Below are 24,978 nucleotides of genomic sequence, written 5' to 3' on the forward strand. Positions count from 1 at the left end.
CCATAACATCTTTGCTGTTTTTCTTTCTTCAATTTCTAAAAAAAGGAGACTGACATGCAAAAATTACGATATAGCTTAATGTCTTCAAGTTTAGATCCAGGTCACCAATACTTCTTTCCTTTGGTGATTAGACTATCCCATACTTGTGTCTTTGACAAGACACTTCACCCTACATGCTCTGGATAGTATGCAGTGGGCCTCCTGTATTATGTGCAGAATGTCAAGATGAATCCAAGCTGTTTATGAAGCGTTAAATCTAATAAACTGTAGCTTGTGGCTGGCAAAGTCTGTAAAGTGCTAGTGGTTCAGTCAACATACTGTTTGTTTCATTTATACAATAAAAATTAAGTACATCTACCAACAAGGTAAATATGTTAGCTGGAAAATGAACAATCAGATAAGTGGTGATAAGAATGACTCCACCATACATTCAACACTCATCAATATATCAGAGTTGTGAAGTTTTGGTGATAATTAGGTCAACTCCACTATGCAACCAACTCCCATTAATTTATCGCAGGGGTCAAATTCATCTTGGAAATTTATAATTTGACAAATTTCCAAATGTAAGTGTTTTGGGGTTGGAAATTTTGAGAATGATTGTACAAAAATATGTCAATCATCAACTAATACACAAACACAAACTAAATGATAACTACAAAAATGTGCATTTGTTTTGGTAGTCAACATCTTTATTTTTCAAATTATTTCATAAGATCAACATGTTAACTTCGGCAAATAACATTTTCGTACAATTAAACTGAGATACATTCATTTGTAAAGTTTTGACTCTCAAGCTTTCCAAAATAATTTTGCCAAATGATGCAGATCTGTTTGTAACATAAATACCTAGCTCCATCCCAGAGACCAATGCTGAAACTTTTATATTTATACTTTTGAGTTTGTCAATTAACAAAAATGGATTTTTACAAAATGATCATCCTAAATCAAAATGGGACACCATGGGTTTTGCTTTCCGTTGAAATTAAAACGAACATACTAATCCCATTTGTTATCCAACAAGCTCAAAAGCATGAGAATATTTTAAGAAAATAAATTTTGAAGTTACCTACTATATACTTCCAATATCTGAATTTTAGGGTCATGATATGCTGATCTTTACAAGATGCAGCATTCTTTCACAGGTTTTCATTAGGCTGATGCTTAATTGCAGTACATATTCATGACCAATATAAGAACAAAAGAATACCATTCTAAAAATACCATCCCAAGTTCAAATGTAAATGCATGATGTCTATTCTACTTTATTTCAAATTTCAGCAATTCAGGAAAATTTCAGAAATTAGAAATTACAGTCCTAGTAGGTCAAATAGAGAAAAGCATTCTGCACATTTTCTATAGAAATGGGAACTCATGTTGATATCTAAAAAAACTGACAATAATCTTCACTTCAAATATGAAGGGTAATTCTATCATTTTTTTTCCAAATAAAAACATTTATCCCACACAAGTAATAGCACTTCAGTATGATAAAGATTCCTCAACATATAACATTTACCCAGCCCATTTCATCTACACGATCCATTAGAAAACACAAACTGCTGTCAGAACAGCACAATGTCCAGTCGAACAAACATATTTACAAACCTGAGTGTAATTTCACAGGTCATTCAGTACACACATTCATACTGCTGACTAAATGTCAAGATCCAGTACCACATATATTTACACTATTGACCATCCTGATTGTACATCCAGTAACACATTCATACATCTGATGCCTACCATACCACATTCAGAGAAGCACATACATTCCTAAAGACATTTCATCACAAATAACTAGGAAGCTTTAAACATACAGTAAACCAAAATTCAAAATAATTTCAATGGGAAACACCACTTTGTTAAAACTCATATGTTGCAGGTATAATTTGACAATTTTTCCAGCTGGAACTGTAGGAGGGTAAAAAGATTATTTCCAGCACAAAACAGCGTGTGTTGATGATTATTATGATGGATTCCAATTAGAAGACCAAATATGAAAAGCATGCCTTTACAAAGAATATTTCAACTTAGCAAAAAAGGAATATCATGTTGTTTTGGCTGTCGTTTTAATATTTTTCATGTGAAGCATATCCAGCAAAAGAGCTACATGTCGGTCTCCTCATAAAAATAGTTTCAAAAGAACTGTGACCATTAAACATTACAATATATTTCATTTTTTCATATTAAATCTATGAGAGTGACTTTCATTTCCTCTGACATAAACTTAAAATTAATTGCTTCCTAATTCGAAAAACTGACAATATTAAATGTCTTTTTCTTGCTTTTCATAACAACTGGAGAATGTACATCATTACATGTGACTAGCATCCATTTTCAGCAGTATCTAGTTAGCTTTAATAGCTTGTTTTTCTGATGCCCTAACTCCAGTTCACGACTCGTATCTCTTTGACAGTGAAGATTTCGCTTTATATGATAATTAACCAAGAAAAGAGGTGACTAATGTTGGACAAAAACAACAAAAGCAATTGGAAATATTGAGGTGATGGCTAGGCAAAATGAAAATATGGATTTGACAAACATGTCTCAATACAGTATCTGTTAACACATTATAGTGTCAAAAAGTGTCATTATTAACAACACTTTCATTTTAAACAATTTTTTATGTTTATTGTAAGAAACTGAAGTAAAATGCTTGTAGCATAGTAAAAAACAGAATTACAGCTGATATGGCAATAAATTTCATAGCTAGCAAAAACACAAACAAATTATATAAGCTGAACTTAACTGTTAAAAAATGTACCACATGATTATGAAATTAAATTTTACACAAAGGTTCCCACATTTGAACAATTATGAAATGGCAATGAATGTAGGAATGTAAAAACTGTTACAAAAGCAAAAGGAAATATCAGTTGCAAGAGATCACTATCCCTTGAAAACAAGATTTAGAAGCATTCACTGCACAGAATACTGCAGGCATTTAAAATGAGCAAACTGTGAATGGAATGAATATAGTATTACACACAAAACAGCTGCAAACAGGAGCATTTTGAAATAAAACTGTAACCAAGACTAATGTAAATCAATCAAATACCTACATAATTTGTGTTCTATAATTATTTACATTTTGCAGTTTTTATATGCTATTCCTAAAACAAAAGCAGCTATCGTTTCTGGTGAAGGGTTGGAGAGACTAAACCATGTAAATTGCCCTATATTCACTAGCTCCACCCTGACGCAAGACCTGATCACCCTTGCGGTTCTGACTGTGGCTCAGTCATAAGGGGAGACAGCAGCTCTTCTGCAGTGCCTGGTCCCCAGGATGTCAGCTGATCCTGATAAAAAACAGATTACATCACCAGTAGTAGATATGCCTAATAAGAGATATAATACATTACCTTCAAAAAAAATCATACTAGTGCGCTGGTAGAAGAATTTAACAAATCATCCAAACACATGTTTTTTTATTCAACATGCTAGGTTCATACATCAGGTTCTTAGGAGTTAGATACCACAGAATTTTATATCACTAATAAGTAATGTAATGACTTCTTAAAAACTTGCACCAACCACAACAAGGGACATTTGGTCAAGAAAGATACTCTATACAATTAAAGTGGTAAGTTCAGTGTGTAAATAATCCTAAATAAGAAATACAGGCTAGAATGACAGTACTGGTTATCTGAGGTTTTGTTCTACCAGACGTTTGATATAGTGATAACTACAGGCTTACAGAAGATATTGTACACACCTGGGGTAGGTACAAACAGATGCTGGACAGCTTGAACACAATCACTTTACTTTTGCTGGTCTGTCACAAAAAGAGAAAAGTAAAATTTGATGTAAATTTGATACAAAGAACTCAGTCTTTATTTTGAACTGTGTACATACATACTTTGATAATTCTCATCTCACTTTTGATGAAAGGTATCAATTTGCATCAACAAACACTATTCTTTCATCTTAGGTTCAATATTAGAGGAAGACAGTAGAAGCCAAAAAGACATACAGTGCTTTCAAGTAATATCAAATAATGGTGCCACATTAGTCATATTTGTGAAAATGTCTATAATACCTGGTGTTTTAACCAGATGAAACTCTGGCCAGAAAACTCAAAAAGATTCATAATACCAAATTAATGCAACCCACATGCTGAATAAAAAGTTCTACTGGATTAGGTCTCTTTATCTGCAAAAGACATCCAGTCAAATTCATTCTTCGTTACACAAAAAGTGTAAGAGCTCCTCTCACCTGAAGTTGGTTTTTGTCAATAAAGAGAAACATGGACTGGGCTGGATTATTGATGATGAGGCCAGATCTTTCTTTCTTAGTCAGAAGTCGCATCAGTTGTTTCTCATAATCAGCATGGTCAAATCTAAACTCCGCCTGTAAAACAATTAAAAATAATTTCATACATGAGCTAGAACCGAAGTTTGTTGATATAACAGACGACAGAAGGCAATTTATAAAGATTGTCATTGAAACATTTGATTTAAGTTTGCAAATAAATAAAACACAGATAATCCTGTATTTCACTGATGTGTTTCAAAAAATGTAAAATAACAATACACACAGAAATAGGGCCTGACATTATGCATAGTTTACTTAATGAAATCTCCATTGACGTCTGTACTGTTAAATATGATTACAGACCCTTTCATGCAGACAAAGTTCTTATAGTCCCCTATTGTTTCTTGTAAGTTACACGAAACCATTCTTATTCAAGAATTTGACCAGATGACCTAATGATCCCAGGATACAACAGGCTGTTGTGAACTTCCACTATGACTTCTGAAGCAACCATGAAAGTTCAGAAGATATTTTTGTGATTCATTTGAAAAGGTAAGATCAATTAAAGCCTGGAGAATGTTATTTTTATTTCAATCTTAGAATCATCCTGAATTAATAATAATAACCACTGGAATGGATTACCATTTACATCAATATTGTAGCTCCTGTGCATTCACTGTATCACCTATTCATGATATTTTTTACAAAAGAAATAATCATATCAAGGTAGGTTTCTAATTTAAGTGCTGTAAGGTTTTCTATTTACAGTTATCATTTGTCAGAAATAGCAGTATTACCTGGATAGGTTTGAAGGGACTTTCATCTCCTTTCCATTTGGAGAACAGCATACATTCTATCTTGTCTATGTCACTACGAGGCCAAAGAAAGAAGTCCATCTCTGTAGTGCACCCCAGCACATCCTGAAATTCAGTTTCAAGTGGAGGTATTCTCTGACCTCACAACAACCATCATTCAATCATACTTACACTATGTTGTTGACATTTTGTATTTATTTATTTTTGTGTCCATTTACAAAAATCAGATCAAAATATAATCAGAATATTATATTTTCAAAAACTGAAGTCTTCAGTACATAATAGTGTCACCAGTAAAACTGTAAAAAGCAGCATGACACAATATCACTATATGCAAAAGTGACTGGTTGGGTGTTCAATAGTCTTGTGATGCATTTTGAGGTGTTGCAACTATAAAATCTTTGAACTCACAAAATGGTTATACCTATCCTTCACAATGTGAAATTTTATCATTTTAACTAAAAACTTGACCTGTTTTACATAAAAATTACCACCAAAACAAAACTTTACCCTTCTCATGGACTGCCACCTTGGTGCATGTAATTGTACAACATCTTTCTCTAAAAGCTCTTTGGAACTCTCATATGTGTAGGCTTCTTCCTAAAAAGAATTTTTACACTTGGTATATATGTGAATATAATGAAAGTCAGAATGTAAGAAATATGACTTGGCAAATTTTTAATCCATTAGATTAACTACAATAATTACTTTAATATGCCACTTTAATGCTTCTCCACTTAGAGGCATACCCCTCAAAATGTTCATTGTTTTATTGATCATTTATCTTTGCAACTCCGCAAAAAGATGTGCTGAATTTCAGGTATGGACTATGGACATCATATACACAAGAATCCTTATAAATGACAACTGTTATAGATAATCCAAACAGAATAAACATTTAAAGCCTTTCCCTTTATTTCCACCTACAACTTGACCAGAATCTATCAGCAACTACTGGAGATTAGATTGATTTTTTTTTGTTTTGACACTTGACTTTGTCTCATGCTAAAAACAAGAAAACACAGAGTGTGACATTATACACTGCGCCATGCTGTTTAAAAGACACAGAATCATAATATATATATTTAATATCATAGTTACAGGAATATAACTCTATCCCACCACTGTTACTGATATTTCCATGTAGATCATCTTTTATTGATGTATGGTTTGGCATCACTAGCATATAAAAATTTTGTGATTTGGCCTGTTGTCATGATAATAAAAAAAGTAAGAAGTCATTAAATGTAGAACTTTCCTATATCAAAAGGCATCACTATAGTACTCGTTTAATAATTGTACAAAGTTTCTGAGTAATTGTCTGAAATGATTTCAGAGCACTGGCCCAGAAATTTGTGATTCCACCTTCATGTTAGCATGATAACAGAAAAAGTATCTAAATAGAGAACTTCTCCATAGCAAATGGCGCCATTACATCACTAGCATGATACCTGTACAAAGTTTCGAGTAATTATCTTGAACAGTTTCTGAGCAATGGTCTGGAAAACAACCTTGTACAGCAGATGCAGCCAAATTAAAAATACCCCAAAAACAGGCTTTGCAGGGATATTAAATTTGGTATGCATCTGCTGTACATTTTTCGATATATAAATGTAGATCTTAATACACTGGTGTAGAACTTTACAACAGTGAACCACTGCCATACCTTCACTCCTTTGAGAATACTATCTTCATAGTTATTTGTCATAACTGGTACCACTTCAGCTACTTCAAACAAGGCACAGTTCTTTTTCTGTGGAAGAAGGAAAGAGAGATATTACAAATTAATAACAACAAAGTGAAAGAGTATAACAAAACACAACTTATTTTCCAACTTAACTGCAATACATAATGCAATTAACTTAAATCAATGAGAAGCAAAAACAAAACAAATCTTCTAAATAACATATTCTTTACTGTGAGAACTTTATTTTTTCAATTTAATTTTGTTATATAGATACATTGCAATTGCTTATACCTGTTAGCAGCTAACTAACTGTGAATATCAATCTAAAACAAATCCTAATACCTAATTAAATACAGTACAGTTGTTTATGTCAATTTCTGATAAGACATTTGTAATACTTTGTATGTGAATAAATTTTTCATAGATCAATCCAATCCAAATTAGTGTGTTGTATGTATGACTACACTCAGAGATTACTGTGAAGCTTATGTGCTCTTATGCTTATGTGGTGGAGAAAAGCCAGGGCTCTCAAAGAAAAACCTGTGGCCTGTGCCTGCTCCACATATAGGTCCCTAATCAAGGGAGTTTCCAACCTGATGTATGTGCTATTGGCAAAAATTGGGAGCTTGATATAACAAGACTGGCAATAAATTTTCCAAAGCCAATCATTTTCTGTCAGTCTGTATGCACATTTTTGGGAAAACTACTGCAAAACTACAATCACCTTTTCCTTGAAGTGAAAGGCAATATACATCTTGAATTCAAAATGATCTGCCAAAGATTCCCTCTTCTTTCTCAGTTGATGCCGCAAACGGCTAACAGCTAGGTTTTTCCTGTTGTGTGGATCGCCCATTTTGAAATAAGTGTTGTTAGATTTTAAATTGAGTTCTATCTGATTCACTTTTTCTTTGATAATGATCATGAACATACACCGATCCAGTACAAGAGTTTTTTATGCCATTTGGTCACTTTCTAAATACGTTTTAACATTAACATCTGGTTCAAAATAGGCTCTCTTAATTATTGAGTATTAATTTACATGAAATTATCGACCACATCTTTGCATTTGACTAGCAAGTCATTCTAAACATTACCACCTTACAAATCACCATATTTCAAAATTTTTGGCGATAGTTTGCATTATCATATCACCCAAGAAATTGACATATCTATCTGGGTCTCGATGATATTGAATAACTACATTATTTCAAAACTACAATCTTTCCCAAGAAGCCTCCGGGGCTGTATTTGCTATCATACAAGGAAGTATGCGAATTATTCTCGACAAGTGGCAGCTGTCACATCCATATCGGGCGTTCAAAGTGGCATCGCGATTCGTTATGTGTATACAGAAGACAGAGAAGCAAATAGCTTTGAGTGTCCATCATGAGTCAATAGGATGATTGGCGAAGCCATTTTGATTCTCCTTTTGCACAGCACTGCAGTGAAAGCACCAAATACAGGCAGCAGCTTTCAGATGCATCTGTTGCACAGACTCCAAAATGGCGATATGATTTTCAGTCACATTTCTTACCTCAAACACGCAAGAGTTCCAATAAAAAAATAATGCGAGTCTGGGATTATTTCATTGAAGACTTTCAACGACCAAAATTTGTGAACGATTTTGAACATAATAGTACTACCACGGACTTATATACACCATATATATATATTCCATATGAAAATCCTCAAGATGAAAGATTGGACTGGCTGAAAAATGACTTCTTGGGCTACCTGAACCAGTGGAAAAACAATGTGAATGGAAGACCAAATCTGACCACTTCGGAGAAAGCTAGCATGTTACTGAGTCATCAGACTGTTACTGGCCTTGAAACATCAGTTAGATCAATCACAGAATGTGTAAAATATATCCTGAACCTCGGAGCAAGTTTTGTGTTGACTCATGCTTTTAATCAAGATCCTCTTGAGGAACATTTTAGTCACCACAGGCACAAAGGAGGAGCCAACAATAACCCCTCTGTTTATGAAGTGAGAAATGCACTTACACAAATCCGTGCAATAAATGCTCAGGCACTGGTTCCCAAAAGAGGAAATACATTAACTGTTGACAATAACATGCAAATTGACAATACCAGATTGCCACGCAGAAATGTTATGAGACTGTAATGGTTGTCTTGTTGTTGAATGTACATCATGTAAAATGTAGATTTGTACAGCTTGCTTATTACTTTAGCACCAGAATGTCAATTTTACTTTTTGTAGATTTTGTTAAAAGATTGAATTTGTAACTGCTTTGAAGCAGTTCTTTTCTTTAAAGTGTGCTGTCAGAAGTTTCTTTAAAAGTACATTGTATAATATTCAAGGATGTATGAAAGTGTGTATAATATGTAAGGATGTATGAAAGTGTGTATAATATGTAAGGATGTATGAAAGTGTGTATAATATGTAAGAATGTATGAAAGTGTGTATAATATGTAAGGATGTATGAAAGTGTGTATAATATGTAAGGATGTATGAAAGTGTGTATAATATGTAAGGATGTATGAAAGTGTGTATAATATGTAAGGATGTATGAAAGTGTGTATAATATGTAAGGATGTAAGAAATGGTGAATAATATCACAGTATGGATGAAAGTGTGTATAATATGTAAGGATGTATGAAAGTGTGTATAATATGTAAGGATGTATGAAAGTGTGTATAATATGTAAGGATGTATGAAAGTGTGTATAATATGTATATATATCCAATAAAAACAAAAATTTCATTTATGACATTTTGTGTAATGCTTTAATTAATTACATTTCAATGGTTTTGAAGTACCAACATAAATTATATATACATTGTATGTGAACACAGACTTTATTGCAGTTTATAATGGTTGCACATGAAACACCATCAAGTCTTAAATAAATCAAATCATACAATTATATACAACCTTGCAGGAGTAGTGATGAACTTTTAATAACAAAAAATGCAAACTTTAGTTATTTGAACAAAAATGAAATAAAAAGTTGATGTGGACTTGTAACAAGATAGTGCCTTATCAATATGAATACTATTTACATTGTTGTCTTAAAGAAATATTTTCAACTCCCATGAACAAAGGCAGGTCATGCATTTACTTAACTTGGGCTTATTGCTGAGAAACAGTAAATATTGTGTGATCATATATCTAGAAGGCTGAAGTTTCAATGAATGTCAAACTTTTGTAATTTCTCAGATTAGCAGAAGTGATACTATGCCAGCAACAGTTCTGTTGTTTCTATCAATTTAGTAAATCATGGACTGAAATTCTTAGAATAAATAGTATAAACAAATCAGCTGAAGCTATTTCCCCACTAATATAAATGAATGAGTCGACAGTAACTTAGAATGTATCCCACATGAATGAAATTTACATCACTGTTTTAAATTTCCACGTAGACTTTTTGAAGGTTGGCACTTGAGATTGACTTTTGCCAATTTGTTTTTTTGTATTCTCACCATGGCATTTCCTCTTATGGTAAGAAATAGATGGACAACATCTTCTAAAATCTTGGTTGGTGTTTCTGGGCATTCCTCAAGCTCACAACTGAATATCTTTGAACTGTAGTGTTTCACCATAAACTCTTCCATCAGGCACTCTTTCAATGGCTCCAGGTTGAGTGAACTTGACGTTAGGCAGTTTTCCTCAATAGTGTTTCTCACAACAATTTCTAACTCGCGTATCAAAAGGAAAAAATCGTCACAGGGAAATCTCAGACCACCTCTGTCCTTCTTCCTCGTCCAAGTTTGAAATTTTGTAACGAAAGTTGTTGGCTGATGAACACAGTCTACTTGCAATGAATTCACTACAGTTAACCTGTCTTTGAAACTTTCACACTTGGAATACTTTTGATTCAATGATTTCAAAATATAACCAGAAATGTAAAACAGAATCTGCTGGTCTCCATCAGATATTTGCAGTTGGCGCTCTTTAGAAATGGCAGTCTTGACTGATATTTGGGTGGACAAAATTTTCTCTAATAATGTCAGTAGAAGTATTTGTACAAAGTTATGAACTGATGATATTTCAAAACCTAAACTGGTGTATAGATTGATGTATTTTGTCCTGAGATCCTTGTTAATGCGAGCAGTGTGTAATTTTCTTAACAAAGACTCCCTTTGCAGAGCTGAGGAAATTTCAATACCTGATGAAAATAAGTCTGTGAATAAACTGAAGTAAAAATCTTCTAAACAACAGTTCCCTAGAGTGAAATCACATAACACTGAAAAATTAGGACCCCCAAGAAGTTGTTGCAGCTCGTCAGCCTTCAGTGAATGTACTGCTACCCGGAAACTCTCCTTGAAACTGTCTGGTGACAACTCACATGTATCCTGTTTGACTGGAACCTGCACTACTGGATAGTTGCTGGTAGTGTCACTGGGGATTTTACTGGCTCTGGCACTCTGGCTTTTATTGTCATTAGCTGAAAAATATATGAGAACATCAGGGGGTGATCTTAGTGTAAACATTGAATTTTTGCAAAATCACAATAGTTTCATTTTTAAATTTTTTAAATGATTTTAAATAATGTTCAATTGTCACTTTTGTCAGTGTTTATTTGACAGAGTTATTGCCCCATTGTTAACAAAACATCACACTTTGTTTCCATGCAATAAGTTTAACAAATGTTGACAGATTTTCTTCATATTTGATAACAAGGTTTAAGGAATAAAGTGCTTGACTGAATTTGATTGCCACTTTTTTCATAGTTGTTTACCACCAATATGCCGGGAATGTACGTGAAATAAATTCCACGAATTTGCTCGTTAATTTGTAAATCAATAGTAACTCAAATTCATTAAAATTGAACCCCCACAAATATGGATGATTATACAGTAACCATACTAAATGATTTTACATTAAACTATCTTTGTGACAAAACAAGAACTGAGAGTTCAAAATACAAATATACATTTTGTGGTGTAAGTACCCATACCAACAGAATATATGATTAATCTGCTTTAAACCATTAGAGTGCAAGTAAATGTTGAATTAAACTCGAGTTAATTTGTAATTCACTACAAAATAAAATGGCTTGGGATATTACAGTTAAAACAGAACTTTGTAAAAGAATGTGCATAATTAGTCATTCATAGCAAGCCAAACAAAAGTAAATAAGATTCTGTGATTGTCCATAATGTCATTGAAGTATTTGTTTTGAATTAAGTCACAAAATATTTACTGTCTTACAGTTAACTTGTTACAGTTGAAATCCAGTCTTACTGTTGAATTATGAATACAGCTTTAATCAATCATCATCATTATTATAAACAAATTCATCATCCTCCCTTTGATTATATTATCATTCTCATGATAACACCATTATCATCATCATCATGCTATTAATCATCATCTTAACCATCATCATAAAAATCATCTACCTTGTTATAATCTTGATAGTCAATCAAAATCAGCAAAAGACAATATCCAGACAGCAGAGAAGAATTTGTCATTTTCCTCATGCACATTTTCACACGCAGACAACACTCACACATTTTTCATAGAATGAAGAAAGAAAATGTATTGATGAATAGAGAGTGTGAGATGGAGAAAGAGGTCATCAGATAATAAATAGAGAGAGCAAGATGGAGAAAGAGGCCATCAGATAATAAATAGAGAGAGCAAGATGGAGAAAGAGGCCATCAGATAATAAACAGAGAGAGCAAGATGGAGAAAGAGGCCATCAGATAATAAATTGATAAAAAAAAAAAAAAGAAAATCATCAGTCGACACAAAAAATCAAGTTTGACAAGGTTTTCCCATTTTTCCATTTGTTAATAAAATTTAATTTAAAGGTGTCATTTCTGCTGTTTGAGACATATAATTGAACAGAAAAGACTTTGTGCAAGGGCATTGATAATTAAAGAACTACAGGTATGCAGACATCTTGTCTTTATAATGCAGTTTTTGATCATTGAAATTATGTCATTGTCATCTCATAAACTAGAGCTATTTGTAACTTTCAATTACAAATAGAAAACATTTTCTGTTAAAAGATGATGATATAAACAATGCACCAGTAAGCAGCTCTTGTATGGGTACTTTCTGGAACCAAGGAAGTTTCATATTTATCATTACCTGGAATAGCATTTTATAGATATCCTTTCATATTTTAGAATAATTCATTAATATAACATTAATGTATCATATACTATAGCTGCAGGTGATAATTTAAGAAAATCATGCACTTTTCCCTTTTGTTAGATGATTACCACATCTCAAAAATGTTTTCTCTTTGACAAAGAATCTGACATTTATCATCAAACTAAATGACAACGGAATATGGTTATTACTTCCTGAAGATTTATAATTACATTTTTATCTACACTTAAAAGGTAAAGTTCCACTCAATATAACTGTGTGTTTCTTTTCTTCTTTTTTTTTCTTTGCTGAGATGAGGTCAGGAAAATAATACCAAGTCTACTGTTAATTTAATGTATTATAATAAAATTATTTATTTTCTTCACTCAATAATGATTATTAAATTTAAAGTGCTGCAGGAGAGTTTAAGTAAATATATACTTATCAAATATTTGACCTGAATCAAAGAAAAATAAAAAGAAGTTTGCATCTTCTGAAACAGAAAATACTACTAATGTATGTAGGCCTACCTTTTAAATCGTTTCTCCCGTGTTTTCTAGAGGTGTGACCACGAAATCCAGCTATAGTCTTTAGCTGTTTACTACATACAGGGCAAGTATAAATAGTTCTTGTAGTTGGTGGTAGGTTTTCTTGATCTAATTTTCGTTTTTTCACCACAACACACTCCTCAACATCACTTTCCAAATCGTTCTCTACATTGTCATAGTCGGTATATTCTTCCAGTAAGAAATCTAAGTCTATATCGCTATCCCAGGAAAGAAAATCAGACTCTTTTGACATTAACTCTTGAAGCTCCGATAACTTTTTTTTTTTTTTTTTTTTGAAGCTCCGATAACTGTAGTCTTCCTTCGATTAAAACGAAATGACTGTTTTAGACTTACCTCACTCTTCCCTTACGATTGCGTCGGGCTGGCGCCATCAGCACATATTATGGTTTCATTTAACGCATTATTTGGGCTGTGTATCGAGCTGTCAAATCAATGTCACATCATCGGTCGCTGATGTAAACAAAATGCCGGAAATCGAAAGAAGCGGTCCGCGCAGGCGCGATAGGAAGGATTAAAGGTAAATTGAGAGGCAGACAGTCGTTACGCTCCGCTGCGCAAATATAAAAGGTGGACAATACACATGCGGAGCTGAAGACAAGTTGCCTATCCCTGTGTATATAAGTCCGTGGTACTACCGTTGACTACAAATGTCATCAAACAAGTAACCACAAATTAAAAGTTTCTATGTTATTTGATAGCATCAACAAAGGGGGATAACTCTCAGTATTTATGGACCAAAGCACTGGGAAGGATGGTGGTAAGCGAGTAGCCAGTTATTTCAATGGCCATTTTATTGTTGTTAACCTTTAATTGTGTCAGTCATCATACAAATGATCTGTATTGGTTATTCCATTTTGTATTTATAACTAGATAATGTTACAAATTAATGACAGAGATTAGGCTCACCAGTCACTCTTCTTCTATATCAGTTGCTATGTACAGAACTACATATATGGGCAACTTCTTCTGACTGAAGACAATGTCTTCTTCGTAGAAGTAGCACTTGGGGCCTTCAATTCTCACGATTAGTCCCAAGGTGTTGAACTATTTTTGTTTTTTTTTAAAGATAAAAAAGATTTTAATGATAGGTAATCATGGGTGTCAACAGTGTCAGCAGAAATAGAAAACTAAGGGAGTGAGTTCCATTGTGTGATAGATTTTGAATGGAAGGAGTGTTTATAGCAGTCTGTAGAAGTTTGAAAGTGCCTAAAAACATATGGGTTGTGATGGCTTGAAGTCGACAGGGAGAAATTTTTCAGGATGAGATGCAACAAGGCCATGTACTATTTTGTAGACCATAATAAGTCTGTTTTGCAAGTGGTGAATGTGAAGTGGTGCCCAGTGTAGAGATTCAATCATGTTAGTGATGGAGCTTATATCGTGGTAATTGTTACACATGTATCTGGCGGTTCGATGTTGCACTTTTTCTAGCTAGTTTATCTGTGATGTAGTGTGTGGATCCTAGAATGTTGCTCTCTATTCTGGCATAGGACATACTAGCGTTTAATAAACATGATCTTTAACATGTGGAGAATTTACTTTTAATGGAGTTGATGCAGATTCTTCGAGTATTTGTCTATGGATTTTGTCAGAACCAGAGGTTAATGTTTTTTAAGAGCTTGATGACTATATTGACAGAAATAGAGATAATTTGGTAAGGACAAGGGCCTTTATCAGGTATAGAGATACAGACTGAGGAAGTCACGGCTTCTTGGAATTAATTGTTTAAGATGTTGGCTTTGGATATTGGATCCTCCACTAAGAGTTTCTAATTTTTTTTGTACTTCTCTTTTCATTTTCCACTTTTTTTTTTCACTTGAGCATATAGCTTTTCATCTGTGTTAACTTTTCTTAGTTGGCCTTTGATCCAGGGAAGGTTTTTGTGTTTGAGGGTTTTTATGGGATGTTCTGTTCTAATGGTTTTGAATATGGTCCTTAATGTTTCTATGTTTGTGTCATTATTTTTCACTTAAAGGGTATGGTTTATGTCTTTTTTGGTCGTTATTAATTTTGTCCCAGTTAGCTTTCTGAAAGAGATGTATTTTTCATGGTAGGAATTTATTTCTTGTAAGGGAAACCTGAAAATCTGCCAAGATGATGTCATGCTCTGACGTGTCAAATGGTGGTGTGTATGTTGTCTGTAATGATTGGGGTATTTGTGAGGATGAGATTTGGTTAGGTGAAGGGTGAAGTCGGGTTTCCCTGGAATTGTACCGTGAAAAGTCGAGTGTATGTTACTGAGATTGAACCTCCAAGGATCAGGGAGGATGTTGGTGCCAGAGCGGAATCTATGAAGAGATTAGCATAGTTGGCGAAGTGATTCAGAAGGCAATGAAAGGAGCTAGTTAATATTTTCTCACAGTTGTTGATAGATATTTCTGCTCAAGAGTAGAGGAAAAAGGAAGAGGAATGTACGATTTATCCTTTACATATTTAGTTTGGACTGGAATAAGCATTATAGTGGGCAGTTTTGAAAGAAACTTTTGTGGAGCGGGAGAACATATCTAGTGGAAGTTTTGCACCTGCATACACCCATGTTCTCGATCCGTGTTCTAATTTAGTTTAGTCCATCATTATCAATTCGATGAAACATTCAAAGGCCTCCCTGAAAGTGGCATGCCATACGAATATGAATTTTGGATGATACCTTTTACATCAATAACGTTTCATGAAAATGAATCAGAGTTTTTTTTATTTAGTTTGACTTGAAAAATAGGTCAATAGGACAAATGTAATCCAAGATGCCAAAAAAGGGACCTAACTCCTCTTAAACATCGATTACAAAAGAATTTGCAAAATGTAAAACTCTGTATCAAGCACTTACAAGTGTTTCATCACAAAAATAATTTGAAAAGTAGCTTGCAGTGAAAAGACTAACTGGACAGATAATAAATGCTTCCAATGGTTTATGATACAAGCAGTGTATACACCCTAAACTTCATTGATGATATTGAAGTAGAAATTCCTGCAATTTAGTACATTTATGTACTAGCAGAGTATCAGAGGTCCATGACACAGTGAGTCAACATAGTGTTGGTTAATTAATTGGAATGGTTCTGACTATCAATCTGTGATTGTATTTTGTCTTGCATGGTCATGGATAGATAGACAGAGATGTACATGTATATATCACAATGGTAGTGATATAATATTCACAATATTGGTATGTTTAAAACTGATGACTTATCAGTAAATAGGTCACATAATATATATATAATATTTTTTTATTCTGCTATAATTATCTATTTTTTTTTGCTAAAACTTTGCATTTTATAATTACTGCCACACTGATTAAACACTTAGTATGGTACATGTATATCTTCAGGGTTACTGAATGATATCTTATTCTGAGTTTTTTTTATTTCATGAGAAATTTGGCGTGTCTCTAACTTACCATGGCCGTCAATTTGAGACAACATGATGCTGTTCCCAATGACAGTATTTTAACTTGTCGATGTTATATATATACGTCAGGAAACTATGGGAACAAACATTTTTCTAGATAAAATGGCATATTTATTTATCTTACAGAAAATTGGTCTCCAGTTCAAAGCTGATTTAGAATTTTTAACAAATTTAAGACCAGATGGAGAAGATTTTAGGTGGTATGTGAAGGTAAGTAGATCAGGCTATGATTTTTAATTGTCTATTTATCAAATTGGTGTTTGGACAAATTGATGATACATGTATAAGGTTAAGTGTAAAACTCAATGTGAACATTATGTAAAGTATATTAAGTGACAGATATAATCTGTGTCTCCATATACTATTGAAGTTTGGCATCATTTGTGTTTATGTTATCTTCTGCAGCTGAAATGTCACAGTTGTGGTGAAGCTACGACAGAGTTTCAATATCTAACACTGATAGTAAGTACCATTTTCTTACATCATCTTTTTATATATGTCAAATTAAAGGTGTTGATGTTCACTGCTGAAACAATGGCTCATTCACAGGATATTTCACAGATTTCAAGCTTTCAAGTTTATAGGAACTTTTGTCAATAAAGCAACCACTTTCTGATTCAGTTCACCTATTTAGTGACTGCTGGTGTGTTCAGCTCATTTTTTTTTTATACTTTTTTGAAAACATGTCGTAAGTTTCCAATAAACATATTGTAATTGTCCAGATTTAAACCCATTCATTTATTTTAACAAATCTTTGATATAAAGTTTTCATAGAGATTCCAACAGTGTTATATTATTGTTCTGAAATAAGCTCACTTTCCTTTTAGTAGAGCAGGTAATATATTGGTCTCCGGTGATTATTGCAGGATAAATATGATATGGAGACATCATCATCTGCTGGTGTATGTCACTTCCTGATAATTATATCCTCTGTTGGTGAAAGATGATGATATTTATCAACTAAATAAACTTTCTACAGTTGAGTGTTGCAAATGGTCAAATCTGTAAAAAAAAAAAAAAAATAGAAAAGGTATGAAATGACAAGTTTGAGTGAGGATCTTTGCTTCCTAGATTGTTCTGATACAGGTCTGTTCAAGTAAACTACCGTGAATGATCTTGATCTAAAGCTGGTTCAGGTCATAAGGTGTCAAAAATTACAGGAAACCTCATTTGTTAGGAAAGAAAGCTATCAGAGTGGTCAAATTTAATGAATACATGGAAAAGAATAAGGTGTTCAAAATTACACGTAAAAGAAAATTCTCCGTAATAATGATAGCAATGCCATAAAGAGCAGTTCTATCAATTCTTAAGGAAGTTAAGTACTAATAACAAATATTCTGCTAATGTATCCTGCCTGGTATTGGAAATACATGATTCTAGGGTTGTCTGAGGACCGGATTTACCTATAACAGTACCCCTAATTGTATTTTTTGGTAGCACTTTGGTTCATATTCATTTGTAGTTTTAATTTCTTTTGAACACTAAATTAAAATATATGGCATGCAAATTAAAACACAAAACACAATAGGTAGGTTTGGTTAAACTCTTGTGGAAGGAAAATGACGAAATGATCGATTAGTTTTCACAGAATTTTGAGAGTTGAAAAAACAATTTATTAGTATGTGTACATGTAATTACATATTTTTATTTTTACATTTTGTAGGACAGTTCTCCATTAAAAGGTGGCCGAGGCTCAGCTAGTTTGGTGATGAGATGTAAACTGTGTTCCAGAGAAAATTCTATAGGTAAACTGGCTCAAGTTTATGCTGTTGAACTGTTATACAGTATGTTTAATGGAATAAGCTTTAGATAGATATTTTTTTATTTTAACTTACTGTTAGAGTTTAAACCTGCAAACAACTTTATTCTATCAACATTATACTTGTAAGGCCATTTCTCTTTGGTGAATGAAATCATTGAGAATGTAATCAAATACATGCATAATGAACATCATGTATTGGTGAAGTGGTTTATTTTACAGTATGTGCTCCCATCATCTCAGTCTTATATACTTTAAATGATTTCTCGATTTTTTATACGCCCGTCAAAAGACCAACGTATTATGGTATGGCGCTGTCCGTCTGTCCGTCCGGCATCCGACGTAAACTTTTATTTGTCCGGAGATCTCCTCCAACATTTTTCAGCTGATCTTTATGAAACTTGGTAGGCTTAATCACCATGATATGAAAATGTGTTTTCCTGAATGGGGTTTTGATAAGACGATTTGAATAAGAGTTATGCCCCTTTGTTTATTTCACTATAAATCTTGTCCGGAGATCTCCTCCTACATTTTTCAGTCGATCTTTATGAAACTTGGTAGGCTTAATCACCATGATATGAAATTGTGTTTTCCTGGATTTGATTAGACGATTTGAATAAGAGTTATGCCCCTTTGCTGTTTTGGATATTCAGGGGTGTATTTTGTTCCGCTTTGCAGTACTCTTGTTCTTTAACAGAAAAGGGAGCTGCTAAATCTTATTACTTTTGTTTAATAAAATGGGAATGTGAAAATAGTGAATTATTCATGCATTTACTGCTGTAAAATGAAAATAAAAGATACATTTTTATGCTCCCAAAAAAATTCGAAAAAGCATAAAGTTGCTGCTTTGTTTGTCCATCTCTCTGTCCATCATTTTGTGTCCAGAGCACAACTTTGCACAAAGTTGAGCAAGGATAATGAAACTTGGTGTATACACTTTGGTAATACTACAGCAATGTACCAAATTCAGGGCCTATGACCCTTCAGTTACAGAGTTATTACCCTTTGTTGAAATTTGTGTCTGGAGCATAACTTTGCATTAAAACTATGATAATGAAACTTGGTGTATACACTTTGGTAATACTACGGCAATGTGTAGTGTACCAAATTCAGGGCATATGACCCTTCAGTTACAGAGTTATTGCCCTTTGTTGAAATTTGTGTCTGGAGCATAACTTTGCATTTAAACTAAGATAATGAAACTTGGTGTATACATTTGTCATACTAAGAGGATTTACACTCTCCCAAATTTAATGCCTGAAATCCCATAATTACAGAATTATTGCCCTTTATTAAAATTTGGTGTTAAATAAGTTGTCTTTGGGGATCATTCATCAGTTTCACTGATAATCTTGTTATCTAATTACAACTTAGACAGGATTCTGTCACTGTGAAGAGTCCTTTACAATGTTCCTTACAAGGATAAGTAGAATGCCTTATGGCACTTCTCAAAAGCCCTGGTTTTCTTGCTATAGACACAGCTTGAGATATAAAAGAAGGCAACATCTTTTTACTGTTTCAGACATAATTAAAGATTCAATAAAACCTTATAACATAGATGACAGTGGAAAATTCAAGACAGTTGTGGTGTTTGATTGTCGAGGCATGGAACCTGTCGACTTTTCCCCGAGAGTAAGTGTAGCCAACTCAGTTACAGGTTGATGGTTAATTTTGTTCTCATTTAACATGTCTCTGTGTGGTTGATTTTTCCTGCTATAAAAGGATCATTTTGAAGACGAAACTGGCAATGTTTGATTCTGCTTAGTAAATTTAGGGCCCTTCATGAAGGTGCAAATACCCTATAGTAATCATGGTGTCTGTCTGTCTGTCTGTCTATCAACACTTTTGTTGCCTTGTGATGATTTGAGTTTCCTTATTGAAAGTGCTTGCATGGGATTGCTTTTCAGCTTAAAGGGTCAAAGGTCAAGGTCACTTACTATAAATAGAAAATCAGATTCGCTGCAATAACTCAAATTTGCTTTAGCCAATCAAACTAAAACCTCATACAATGTCCCAGATTGCTTTTCAGCTTCGAAAGTCAAAAGTCAATGTCACTACTACTATAACTAGAAAAATCAGTTTCCTTGCAATAACTCAAGTTTGCTTTTGACCAATCAAACTCAAACCTCATACACTGCTTCCTTACTAAAATTACTGGCTTTGGATCGCTTTTCAGGTTTCAGGGTCAATGGTCCAGATTACTGTTACTCTAAGTAGAGAATTGGTTTCCATGACATAACTTGAGTTCCCTTGGACCAAACAAACTCAAACTTCATGCACTGCTTTCTTACTGAAAGTGCTTACTTTTCAGACTCAGAAGTTAAAGGTTGAGGTTATTGTTGCTACAATGGAATATCCATTTTGTGGAATAACTCAAGTTTGCTGTAGCCAATCTAAATCAAACTTCACACAATGCTTCCTTCCCAAAAGTGCTTGCTTTGAATATTGCTCTTTATATCCCAAGTTCTAAGGTGAAGGTCACTGTTGTTAAAATATTTAAATGAAAAATCAGATTGTTGAATGTATTTTTTATTATTTTTTTTTTTTCGCAACAGTCTTTCTTCAATTTTGTGGCAAGGAGTTTTTCATTGTGTTGTATTATGTGTGTAAGCAAAGAAAACATTTTGTTGTGTTGTAGGTTGGATTTATGGCTGAGGGATCAGAAACAGGTACAAAGTTTCCTGAAGTGGAATTAACAGAAGGTGTAAGTATATAGATAAATTTGTGTCTATTACATCACATGACTTTTTACTTCCATTTTGACAACAACAGCAACATAATGGATAATTCATACACAATCCATATAAACAAATAGCGATATTTACTATTTATCTGGGAATCTGGTCGGGATCTTTCCTTGATCTCCGACAGATTCCCGCGCATAGCTTCTTGGTAACTGCGGACGTGTCTTCGCTATATACATCGATTCCACATAGGGATGGCATTCTTGCGGCCAAACGCGCTTTGGATACTAGAGGTGATAATTCTCCACCTACATGGATCCTCCTGCGGTTTCTACATTTTGTCTTGACTTGTAATTGTTTTAGATTTAACAACCAACATTACCTTCAAATTCAAGGCACTAGCATGGGTACCAAATGTGCGCCGAACTATGCCGTTTTATTCATGGACCAACTTGAAACCAATTTTCTAACATCTCAACCTCTGAAACCTCTAGTATGGTGGAGGTTCATCGATGATATTTTCTTTATTTGGACCTTCCGTCGCGAGGACCTTTGTGCCTTCATGGAGAGTCTCAACCGATTTCATCCCAAAATTAAATTCACCTATGAGGTAAGCTCTACCAGTATGAATTTCCTAGACACCACGGTAATCAAAGAGGAAGACGGCACATTGCAAACCACATTGTATACCAAACCCACGGACGCACATCTTTACCTTCACTATCATTCATGCCACCCTCGTCAGCAAATCCGGAACATCCCGTTTGGACAACTCCTCAGGGTACGCCGTATATGTTCTACGTTGGACGAGTTTGAAAAACATAGCCGAGTCATGTGTGACCACTTCCGACTACGGGGATATCCACGGAATCTTTTAGAGTCGGCCACAGTTAAAGCGAGGAACACCGATAGATTAACTTTACTTCGGAAGGCGGATACAAATGCCAAAACCATTGTTCCATTCATAACTAAATACGATCCTCATCGTCAACATATAGGATCAATCCTGAAAAACCATAGAGGCATCCTCAACCGTATTGGCCCCCAAATGGACCACTCGGTTATCACTCTAGCTTACAAGAGAGCCAACAATATTAGGAATCTTCTAGTTAGAGCGGACATTGATCCACCAAACCGTACTAAGGGTAGTCAACCTTGTCGCCGACCATGCAATTTGTGTCCGTTCATGGAAAACTGCTCCTCCGTTACGAGCAAATCAAACAAACAAACGTTTACCATCCGACACAGTATTAACTGTAACTCTACTAGCGTAGTTTATATGATACAATGTCAGAAATGCGGTACTCAATATATTCGACAAACCGGTAACTCCATCAGAGAACGATTCCATGGTCATTTTGCTGATATCAGGAATAAAAACATGCACAAACCAGTCTCGCGTCACTTCACCTCTACGGAACACGACACAGAGAATGTGAAAATTATCGGTCTCCAAATCACCCCAGGGAATGTTAATACACGCCTACGTACAGAAGAAGCCTTTATCACATACTTGAACACCGCAGAACCACAGGGACTTAATATCAGACACGGATAATCTGGATAACGTCTGGATAACGGTGGATGTAAACTATTATTATCACTGTGAATCTACTATGTAACATTCATTGTCATACTAGTGACCAATCTTGCGACTTGATATGTATATAGGTGTATATACACACACATTGTGTTTTCATTGGATTTATTTTTGCAAGCATTGGAACTGTAACTCAGCGAACATTCACATAGAACAGCCTTTTATTACTTACCGATAGTGTACAAATTGTACATAAATCTTCATCTACAATATTACGCGGCTTAGATTATCATACATATCGGATATATCATCTGTAGTCCTTATGTATTAATAACTCTACTAAGAATCAAATTTGTACATTATTCAGCAGTAACTTGTTACTATATTGCGGTGTTCCGCCCATACCAATTCTCTAGTATTATGACGTCACTAACTTTCCACGTCATTGTAACCAGTGTACTATCTATGATGTCATATAAATAACATGTGTAGTTGCTATGCTTAGATGATATATATAGTCCTGTATTTTGAATTTACTCTGTTCTGAGGATGACACACCTAGTGTGTCGAAACATGTCAACCATTAAACTTGACCTAATCTACCGAAGGTGTTGTCTGGCTGTCTGTTCCTGGTGTTTCACTATCTGGGAATCTGTTAACTTTTCTAGAAGATTACACCTTAATCCAATGACCTCTAAAACTTGGTAGGATTTAAAAAATTTCTTTTATTAATACATTAATTTAGATATCATGTGTTGGTTTGGTATCTAATTATCAAAACATTGAGTACACACAACTGCTATCGGAGAACAACACTCAGAGTTTAGATCATCACTTTAAATGACTGTTTTAAAGGATTAACATGTCAAAAGCACTTTCAATGTAAATTTAAAATAAGGTAGAGTGGAGCAGAGTTAGGAATGAAACTGTATTACACAGCTGTTTTGTCCTCCTAGGACTTGTCAGTGATGCTATGGGCCAAACATAGGAGGTGACTGTAGACGATAAAAATGTAGACTGGGAGGTGCACTAATCCCATAATGCAATCAATTTGGTTTCCTTTCATATCTCTAATGATTAAAAAAGTCAAGTACATGTGTATTTTCTGAATTGTGCCACTATTCAAATGAATTGAAATGTGGCATGCAGATTGAAAGATAAAAATTATTCAAAGTTTCATGCGTGACAGTTAACCTGATAGAAAAGTGAAATCCTTCAGAGCCTAGCTGCTCATTGATCTATCATGTAGTGGTATGATATCGAACTTAACTTTGATGATGCACAAAATTATTTTGAAATTCTGTAAAGAGGTAGCAGCTGTGCTGTTATGTATAAGATGGGGAGTTGATTATTAGAATGTCAAATACAGTATGTACATGGTGTCTTTTCTTTTATTGATTATTTCTCTCCTTTTTCAGGATTGGGTTGACTATGATGAAAAGCAAGGCGAATCAGTGGGAGTGTATGATATTGAACACAAGTTTGTCAAGTGCTAACAGACATATTTAAGATCTCTTCAGCGTTATACAGGAGACGTCCTTTAGAGGAGAGGTTTCTTCAATGAGGCTATTCATAGATGACGCAATTTTCAAGAAATGGTGCAAAATAAAATTTCTCAATTTGATATTTCATGTATCACTGCTTTCGGATTTTTACTTCATATTTTATGTTTACGACAGAAAAATCATGATAATTTTTTTTTGTGATTTCATTATCTTGAAAATAAAATACAATTTTTTTTCTGAAAAATACCTTATTTGGTCCTTTCAAAATAAGCTTTTATTGAAGTTGATACAATCTGAAAATCAACTGTCATAATGTGAAGGTTTGTTGTAAGCGACTCATTACCATATGTAACTATTGATGGCCTGGTAATGAGGAAAACTGTGGTAGTTTTAAGAGAAACATATCTACCTATACATGCTGGGCATGGAAAAGGATGGACTTCATAACTCCCGGACATTTTATGGAAGTGTTCCTATTCAGGTAGAAGCAAGACCTTAAGTTTACTTGATGTATTCAGATATTATGGACCACTGTTTACCATGAAGTGACAAGTTTACTCATGTATATCAATATTTGTACTGATGTTTCATTATCGTCAGTGAAATGTCATAATTTTTTACTTTGATAAAAGCTATCAAAAATCTTCACATGGAATTCATTGTTACAGATTATCTGTAGAACAGCATG

General features: G+C 34.0%; 2 protein-coding genes across 2 annotated transcripts; one reads left to right on the forward strand and one right to left on the reverse strand.

Annotated features, from left to right (window-relative positions):
- Positions 1 to 670: 670 nt before the first annotated feature.
- Positions 671 to 8,250, reverse strand: LOC132550341 (uncharacterized protein C6orf62 homolog). Its single transcript, XM_060214388.1, has 7 exons — positions 7,484 to 8,250; positions 6,739 to 6,825; positions 5,583 to 5,672; positions 5,055 to 5,177; positions 4,219 to 4,353; positions 3,719 to 3,778; positions 671 to 3,302 (listed from the first exon to the last, which is right to left on the reverse strand). The coding sequence occupies exons 1-7, from the start codon at positions 7,685 to 7,687 to the stop codon at positions 3,216 to 3,218; spliced, it is 786 nt and encodes a 261-aa protein (XP_060070371.1). The 5' UTR covers positions 7,688 to 8,250; the 3' UTR covers positions 671 to 3,215.
- Positions 8,251 to 14,017: 5,767 nt separating this feature from the next.
- Positions 14,018 to 24,534, forward strand: LOC132550358 (CXXC motif containing zinc binding protein-like). The gene is made up of 7 exons (XM_060214407.1): positions 14,018 to 14,154; positions 16,929 to 17,012; positions 17,208 to 17,264; positions 18,466 to 18,547; positions 20,084 to 20,193; positions 21,200 to 21,265; positions 24,204 to 24,534. The coding sequence occupies exons 1-7, from the start codon at positions 14,149 to 14,151 to the stop codon at positions 24,279 to 24,281; spliced, it is 483 nt and encodes a 160-aa protein (XP_060070390.1). The 5' UTR covers positions 14,018 to 14,148; the 3' UTR covers positions 24,282 to 24,534.
- The last annotated feature ends 444 nt before the right edge of the window (positions 24,535 to 24,978 follow it).

This window comes from Ylistrum balloti, unplaced genomic scaffold (assembly GCF_031769215.1).
Source record: "Ylistrum balloti isolate Yb309-2 unplaced genomic scaffold, AGI_CSIRO_Ybal_v1 Utg370120, whole genome shotgun sequence".
NCBI lineage: Eukaryota > Metazoa > Mollusca > Bivalvia > Pectinida > Pectinidae > Ylistrum > Ylistrum balloti.